At 41.8% G+C, this 9,585-nt stretch overlaps 1 protein-coding gene across 1 annotated transcript; it reads right to left on the bottom strand.

The window, feature by feature from the left end:
• Window positions 1-3,387: 3,387 nt before the first annotated feature.
• LOC135214515 (uncharacterized) lies at window positions 3,388-6,792 on the bottom strand. Its single transcript, XM_064248890.1, has 2 exons — window positions 4,697-6,792; window positions 3,388-4,650 (listed from the first exon to the last, which is right to left on the bottom strand). Exon 1 carries the CDS (start codon window positions 6,610-6,612, stop codon window positions 5,044-5,046), a length of 1,569 nt encoding a protein of 522 aa, XP_064104960.1. The 5' UTR covers window positions 6,613-6,792; the 3' UTR covers window positions 3,388-4,650; window positions 4,697-5,043.
• Between the last annotated feature and the right edge of the window lie 2,793 nt (window positions 6,793-9,585).

Below are 9,585 nucleotides of genomic sequence, written 5' to 3'. Positions count from 1 at the left end.
CTTAGATGGGTCTGCAACTGTGGAAAAACAGGTCTCGTACAGTAGAAACAAGCAACGATCTCAACTAGAGACTAAAGGGGCTCTTGCAACAACATAACACAAGGATATACTTGAGTACTAAATGGGGACACTACCCTATAGGTGTGCGTTCAATACAGCTTTCCTAATAGCTTTGTCTAGCCTAATACTGGGATTAGATTGACTCCACTTACACAGGATGTCACATCACTCTGCAACAAAAGTTCTCCACATGTGAAGACAGAATTTACTCCTATTGAGGCGTCCTAATGATTATCAAACTCACCAAAGCTCTTGGCTAGAAACGACTCTAAACTTGAATCTCAAAGGGGTTTGGAAAGTGGTGTACTCTATCCTCTAAGATGTACCAAACCAGTACTACAAGAGCAAAACTCTGACAATTTCCTATAAGACAAGACCCATAAGACCACAATTGCATTCCCAACCAGGGCACTATGTGAATTCTTGTACAAAATGTTTTACATTATTCCTTTGTTCATTACCTCAAAACTATAAAATTTTCACATTACTGGCCACTGTGAAGAGAAAAAAATTATATTTTCATCAATCTCTAACCAAGTATAAAGAGAATACACAAAACGTACAAAATTACAGTATTGTACATCATCACACAGTCTATATCTCTTCAATGAGACGTGAGGGAGGCACAATATTCCTAGCACCTCTTGTACGAACTCCTTCAGTTACTATATCAGGCATATTTTCAGAGTGCTCTTTCATGGTAACCAACCATTCTTCATCACTTGGAATGTGAGATGTATGTGGTGTAGACATTATGGGTGGTTGAGTGTTATTATGTTTGGGTGTTAAGTGTTGTATTGTCCCCTGTATGTCAACCAACTTCTGGTCCAAGTCCTTGATTTGATTTGATAAATCTCCCACTTGAGACCAAATGTCCTGGTAGGATTGAGTGAAGCTCTTAACTGTCTGTAATGTTTGTTGTGTTTCTTGTTCTAATTGAATTACATCAATGTATGATTCATCAGTATCAGTCGCCATTGTTACAATATTTCAAGCACTTATATATAATCAAATAATAAAATGTAAACTACATTAAGAGGCAATACCATACAATCCGTCACTATAGAAATAATGAATATGAATGTAAACAAGTCATGACCTTACTCAGATAAAAATTAACAATATTGTATAAAGAAATGCATACAATACGACAAAACATTATAAGTGACCTACATAACATATAGGCACAGTGGGTATGGATCAATAGCACTGGACTACAGATCCATCACAGCTGCCACCAAATGTTGTGGGCAAATTTTTCCCACACCATGACATTAAGATATACGAGAATAAGAATACTATTAGTATACATATACACTGTTGTCAGTCTTCTTGCCTGGAGACAGGGGTCGGAGAATGGTACTGTGTCACAGTTGACACAGTGGGTATGAAGACTAATGACCTTTACGCTGCCTGGGAATTATGGGTCTTACTACTGATGTGGCCAGGTGATGTCTTCCCACTTGGAGGCAATTGAAGTGCTGATTTCCATTTTAGGGGTATCGAAGAAAATTCCTGGTACTCAGCTTGTTTCTTTATTACTCATTACATCATGCCATATTTCTCCTAGGCCTAGTCTCCTGGACTTAGTTAATTTACCTAGTCTTCAGAACTCCTGGACTAGATCCCTGGATTAGATTCCTGGACTAGATTCCTTGCAAGGGATAGATAATCATTTGTATTAATAATGTGGTGAAACTAAAAAATTTTTAGGGTCACATTCGGTACTATTTCATTCAACCTTAAGCCCTCCTGCACTAGCTTTGAATGAGACCAAGTTACAGTGCTGAGGAGTTTACTAACTTACTTAAAGTCAAGAAACATTGCATTTTTATTAAAAAAAAAAGTGCAGTTAAGAAACAATCAATTGTATTTCCTGCGCCAATTCTTTTTTGGGTGATGCCACACGGGTTCACAAAGACGCATTTAAAGGTTTAACACATATAATTATTATTTAAAGAACACAACAATTATCCAAGTTACGTTAAGAAGCAAGAAAACTAGCACATTACTGCAAAAATTAACAAAACATTACGTTACTTCGATAAAAAAAGAAACATAAATGGCAAAACAGGATCCCAGAGTATCCTTATGAAGAAGTTACTGCAATGGCGACGACAATTCACGAGGTGATGTGGCTGGATTCTACAAGAACATCTTTTACCTGCCTTCGTGGAGTCAGCTGCTAAAATCCGAGAGCTTCACCTTTCCACTCTAGAGGAAAACTCGGGAGGAGTATATTGCATAATACAGTTGTTCACAACATCTACAAAATTACAGGGTTACATAACAAACATCAATTTAAAAACAAACTTCAAGTGTTCTAATCGTAACCCAACATACAGAAAAAGGGGATTTCATCCAGAAGGCAAGCATAAATTACTGGCATGTGCCCTTACAATAAGAAAATAATATATATAGTCTCCACAGGAAGAAGTTTGACAACACTGTAATGATACGTCATCTAATTTTATATAGATGGACAAAATTTGCAAAAAAAGTGGTTTATTACTTTGAATATCAAAGTACTAATTTATACCAAGTCATTGCATTAGTTAATATAATAAAAACTACTTCTTTGGAGCAAAATAATCATATATCAACGTATTTTCATAGAAACTGGGAAATACTTCAAAACAAGTACTCATAAAAAACTAGGAAATTTTATTCAAGGGGAATAAATGGCAATTTTTGACAAATAACTTGGTAATCATTTGTATTAATAACTTGGTGAAATAACCAAAATGAAGGATGGATCAGTTGACGTCCTCCTCACATGAAAGCATTCGTGATCCTTACATGGTCTTTTAGTGTTACCAAAATGCAGACGAAAGATTCAGGGCAGCGCTACCATACTCAAAGCGAAAGATAAACAAAACAAGGGACTGGCTACACTGCCACGCACTCGACGTTCACAACAAAAACGAAAAAATTTCACAGTTCCAATCACTCTTACAACAGTAGTGTAAAGATATTAGAGGAGGATGATGAATGAATTTGTCGGGAATTTTCTCGACTTTTATTATATGATTCGTGCCCGGATGTTCTGGGCAGATGACAAGGCCTTGAGGAGGCGCGCACTCTAAGACTCTTAGGGTGAGATACAATAAAATTTGGTCAACATTACAGTTTTATTACGAAAAATAAACATTTAAATACATTAACAGAACACCGAAACTAAAGTTCCTAGCAGAATTCCACAGTACACGCAGTTTCGTACTGCTTTTACCAATTTAACACAAATACTTGAAAATTCTCATGGCCTTTGTATGTTGCAGCACATAGGATCTTTGATGTCACGTGCTTGCAAAGCACTAAGTCCACAACTGGACGAAAAATCTGCACAATACGAGACCCATTGACTCAATGTCACAAAAAAATAACTTTCTTGCACTGGCAGCTTTCTTTTGCTGCATAAATAGAGTCCCTCATCGCAGGGATGGCACATATATACGTGGATAAAGTTAACTTACTGTTAAGACGGAATTCGACCTAGCATGGCGACGGCTGGGAGTCGAAGAATTGAGAGACACACAAATTTTTACGGTACTTACACGGATCAGGTTCTGGGCAGGAATGACGCGTCACTTCGCCCTTCTTCAAAGGAAACTTACGCTTTCCCGCGTGAACTACAGAATCCTTGTAATTCAGGAGGGAATCATCGATTATTTCGACATTACGTATATTACTAAATCTATTTTATTCTTGAATGTGAAATATGACTGTTACGTTATTATTTAAGATCAATGAATTAACTTAAAGTTCTGGCTGAAGGCCGTAATCTGCAAATTCTTTAATGACTATGGAGTCCTTGGCTCCAAATCTATACATAGATAATTTATCTCTTACTAGTGATCATCGAATTATATTTATTAACGAAAATTCATAACGTCTTCTTTTCTATGAGACACGCTCCTTCCCCGCCATGCATTTAGGAATTGCGTCATAAACTGTCGTGTATTGGACAGCTTTCTGTTCAATGAATCGCCCGCGAGATCCCTCAGTCTTGCCCCAATTTAACGCAACACTTGTGAAGTTAAATGGCGGGGATTTCGAATGATCAGTTCGAAATTCACGACATACTCCACACCAAAAGTATGGGGCGTTAAAATGTTGGACAATTCAGGAAAGACTGAGCTCAGGGGGGAGGAGTAACTACTCCTACACTACTCAGTCAGACTCGCTGCGTAGTGCTCCACAACGACTAACAGAGTACACAAAAAAACATGACATGTCAAAGAAATTATACATCAACATTACACCCGGGGTGATCAATGTCATATACAAATAAAACATCAATGGCAGATATATATATATATAAATGTACACATACACATAAGGTAGACATGAATCAGCACAGAAACTCAATAGGCAATGGGCCTGCAATAAGATCAAAAGTATAAATGTAAAATTAAGATCAAGGAAACATGAATATACTCTCATAAGGCATTCTGGCTTCACTCAATCAATGGCATGAAAAATGAAACAGTCATATATGGACAACTTTGTATGCAACAAGCATAGACTTTGGGCACTCGCCTCAAAATGCAATACAACATGCAAGAGAAACTTCTATATTAAGCTCTACATCTTCAATAATCTTCATGCAACACGCATGTTATTCTAGGCTACTCACCTTCAATAATCAACAAGCATTAATCAGATAGACAGGCCGTTTGCGATTAAGGAAACACAGATTACAACTGATTCAGTATGTACTCTTTTACGGGACACATGCCCTCAAAACGCTTTCCCTTCTCTACAAGTACTCATATACATTTTTCTTAATCTACTTTGAGGGTGGGGGCTACCTCTGCACAACGCTCGACTTGTTGCACAAGAGGGGGCTCCCACTACCTTACGCTAACCCGACGCACTACCATCCTCTGAGGATTCAACTCACCTACACTTACTTGGGTCCACCCTCCCTGCCTACCAGAATACGGGACCTTCCTGTTTTCTTTCACTGTTTCTAGCCATAACTTATATATATTCGCTTTCCATTAAGTGCTTCATCAACTCGCGCTGCTTAGCAGCAGCCTTTCTCAAAGGGCGTGCAGAACGTCTTGGTCTGCCTAACTGAATGTCAACGTCACTACCACTCGATACCTCAGTATCATTCACTTCAGCACTCTCACTTACCGTATTGGTATCGCTCGATTCGTTATTAATATCGTCAGCGTCTTTGTCACTCAAGACCTTTGTGGCTGGTTGTTCAGATGTGGCAGCCAGTGCCATCCCTTGGTCGTCCCCAGACGTCACAACATTTCCTGGAACACCTACTGCTGGGCTGTACGCTCCCTCGTCATGGACCTCTTCGTTGCAGTCGTCGTCACGCACCATCTCCTCCGTCGCACCATCAACATCGTCACGCCGTTCGTCTCCAACGCCATCATCGTCATCTGAGGGGGCAATTTCCAGGGGGACCAAGTGGCTGACAGCACGCAGGGACTCAACATCTTCGAACAATACCTTGGCCAAACGCACGACACTGTCGTCGTCCGGGTACGTCTCCACGACGCGTCTAAGGGGCCACGTTGCCCGCTTTTTATTTTCTTGCTTTACTAACACGATGTCTCCGGGGTGCAGCTTGGTGGGTTCCCCAGACTGACAATCGTGTCGGGCTCTTAGGGCACTCAGGTACTCCTTCCTCCACCTCTCTCGGAAGGCTTTCAAAGTGTCTGTTAGTTTAAGATATCGATCTTGTAGCCTCCGGGAGGTGAAGGTAGCATTAAGGTCTTCATCTGGCAAAACAGGTGCCATCAAATTGATTAAGTGACCTCGCACTAAATGAGAGGGGGTGAGGACCTCGTCCTCGCACTTGTCACCGCTATACATCAACAGCCTATTATTCACTACCGCCTCCGCCTCTTTCACTAGAGTCAATACGTGGGCCTCCGGGAGATGCTTTCTCCCGAGGGCTATCTGCAATGCACATTTTCTGACACCAATCAGACGCTCGAAAAAACCGCCTTTCCACGGCACACGGGGTGTTTGGAATCGCCATTCTACGCCAGTCCTCCTCAGGAACTGCTGGACTTCATCCTCTTCATAAAGTCCCTGAAGGAGGTTGCTGGCCGTCTTGAACGTTTGGTGGTTATCAGAAGTGATTATGGTCGGGGCTCCATGCGTAGCGCTGAATCTTCGAAGAGCTAGAACAAATTCCTCCGCATCCAAGGAGGGGTAGAAATCTAAATACACGGCCCTGGTGGCCATGCATATCACGAGGAGGATATAGCCTGGCCGCGTTTCAGTTTGTATGGCTGCGGTGTGGTCCACGCCAACTGCGGCCAATGGCTTCTGCAAGGTGATTCTTTCCTTCGGCAGGGGGGGTGGTGGTGGTTGTCTCATCAGCGGTTGGAATGCTAGCACGCATTCTGGACACTTCCGTACAACTTGCTTAGCAATTGACCTCAGGCCCGGCGTCCAGCATTTCTGTCGAAAAATCGCCATTAGCGTATTGACGTTACAATGGAGGTGCAAACAATGCAAATACTTTAAGTATGCTCTGACTAAGTGTCCCTTAGCAGGCAAAAGAATTAAATGTTTCATCTCTTCAATTTGGGACACTCGTCCCCTAGTGCAAATCAATTTGTCTACTATTATTAGACTTAATTGCCTCACAAAATTCAATATCTCACGAGGGGGTCTGACCTCACCCTCCAAATATGCATACACAGTAGGTAAATAGAATTTTTGTTCTAATAAGACAAGAACTCGAAAAGGATCCCTTTTCACCTTTTGCAAAACTTTAACACTAATTTGGTTACTCTAATCAAAATTCGGAACTCAACCTCCCTGAGTAGTAGTTCCCATATCTCTCCTGGGGGAATAGACCTTGTTTCTTCCCTCAGTTCCTGCACCGCCGCTACCACGGTTCTGATATTCGTTAGATCTTCCTCTTTGAAGGGAACAGGCTCTCCTGGGATTCCCAAGAACTCTGGACCTTGGCGCCAAAGAGGATTCTGCTGCAATTGCTGGATTGTTGCGCCCCTTGACAAGACATCAGCAATATTCTGTTTGCTGGGCACATACTTCAATCTGAAATCACAAATCTGGCGGAGAAAAACAACTTCCGCCACACGGTTAGATATAAAGATATTTTTGTTGTCCTTGGCATCCGGTGATGCCACCCATGCTAAGGCAACTTTGCTATCTGACCAGATACTAATTTCTTGCGGCTCTATTAGCCCTTTAATTGTTTTTGCTATCCTACAACCTAGCAGCAATGCTAAAAGTTCTAATTTAGGGATGGTGATTTTGAGCATCCCTTTCGGAGTGATTCTCATTTTGCTGGTGAGTAATCTTACATTACTTTCTTCATCTCTGACATATGCTACAGCACCGTATGCCCTACTACTGGCATCGGTGAATATATGGAGTTCGGATCTTCTGACTCCTGCCGCTCTCGGAAATGTTAACTCACAGACTGATTTCAATTCTACTAGCAGTTCTCGCGCTTCTTTAGCCTTTTCCTTACATAACACGTCATCCCATCCAATCTCTTGTTCCCAAAGTTGTTGGAGAAACAGTTTTCCCCTAACAAATAAAGGACTGACTAGACCTAGCGGATCGTAAATTGATACTAACAAAGATAGTACCCTACGCTTCGTAGGTACCCATCCCTCCCCCAATTCACGAATCCTCTCACTCTCTTTCACACACAGACGGTCGATGTCTCGAGCCCATCTCAGCCCGAGCACGCTCACACTCACAGGTTCTTTCCACTCTTTCTCGCTATTGAAGGCTATACTGTTTGTTGCCCACCCTTCTAACGGCATTCTGGCCCTATCCAATATTGCGTGGACAGATTCTTGTTCCTTTTTCATCTCATCCAAACTGTCAAATGCACTGACATAGTTATCAACATAAAAGGACTTGCTTAATTTAGGTCTTCCTTCTAACTTAAAATGATGATTCAACACTTGTTGTAACAAAAAAGGACTAGCCGTGATGCCGAACACCACGACTCTGAAAGCGAAGGTCAGCGCTCAACCTGCTACCTCTCGCCACAGGAATCCTGTATATTTGGCATCACGGGGATCTAACAGTACTCTATGAAATGCTTTGCTTATGTCTGCAAGCATGGCGTATTTATTCATTCAAAACTTTAGAAGCAAATTATAGGCCAACTCTACTAAATTAGGCCCAGGTAACTGGCATTCATTTAATGATTTATTATTCTTAGCTTTGGATGAGGCATTGAATACTATTCTAAGGGGGGTCGTGCGGCTATCCTTTTTGGATCTTTTACTTCACATATAAATCCTGCCTCTAGGTATTTGTTGATCACTCCCTGATATTGATCATAGTATTCCTTGTCTTTCTGAAATTTGGTTTGCAACGAATCCAGCTGTGCTACAGCATTTCTAAAGTTGGTTTCTGGCCTACCCTCTGAACGGAACGGCAAGCTAACCTGATATCCTTCAGGGTTCTTCGTTACACTCTGCAAAACCTTTCGCATAGCTTCCGCTTCGAGGACAGTGTATTGCTCGGATGGGGCGATGCCTAAGGTGTCTAAACGCCACCATTCATCAACATCAAATGCAATTGGTTCGCTCGCGACCCTACATACCCTGAGTGTTCTCATATGATCTATCTTGTGACCTTCTAATAGCCACTGTGGCACTTTCCCATATGGCGACATGCCATTATGGGTCAGAAAAAGACTTATCCCATCGATCCTTTCTACTCCAATAATAAAATAATTAAAAGAGTCTGCACCCACAAGAATGTGCACGTTTCTTAACTTATCGCTCTTACTGTCAGGATCTGCTAACGTGACTCCCTTCCCCACTAGTTGTTGTCTTACTCTTACATAACCTGCGTTATGAATCCGGACGTCTACGTTCTCGTGAACAACTAGTTTCATTCGAACAATTCTATTACCCATCTCTACCCGGCAACTCACTACGTCATACTGGCCACTGATTTCTGCTGAACCAAAGGGAGCAATGTTTAATGCCACTCTGCCTACCACTGGCAGGCCTAACTGCTTTGCAGTTTTAGCGGAGATAAAACTTCGTTGACTCCCAGTGTCCAAAAACAAGTGAACTCGTTTACTCTCCTGCTTATGACGGATCTCGGCCATGGCCGTTGGCAAAATCGTACAGGGAAGATCTACACTAGACGTTTGGGCTACTTTAGCGCTCTTACACAGTTGTGATTCTACTTTCTCTTTGGGCGGACGGGGGTTTCTATCGTGCTGCCTGGTCGTCGCATTTACTACTGGGCGGGAGGTTGTAGCTTGACTGGTTACGTTACTAAACTGGGATTACTCGGGACGAAGTGGAGGGAACAGAATGTGCTTTTCTAAAGCTGCTATTATAACAAATGGAAGTATTATGATTATTTCCACAACTTTTACAGGAATTGGGGTTAGTGCATCTATCACTACGGTGACCTGACTGAAGGCAATTAAAACACAGGCCCTTTCTTAGTAGAATGTGGCGTCTGGCAGCCACGTTACTTACTCGGCGGCATCCGTGAGGCGGGTGCCGTTCATTGCAAAAGGGACAAGAATTA

Source organism: Macrobrachium nipponense, chromosome 45, assembly GCF_015104395.2.
Source record: "Macrobrachium nipponense isolate FS-2020 chromosome 45, ASM1510439v2, whole genome shotgun sequence".
Taxonomy (NCBI): domain Eukaryota; kingdom Metazoa; phylum Arthropoda; class Malacostraca; order Decapoda; family Palaemonidae; genus Macrobrachium; species Macrobrachium nipponense.
This window is presented reverse-complemented; position numbering and strand designations above follow the sequence as displayed.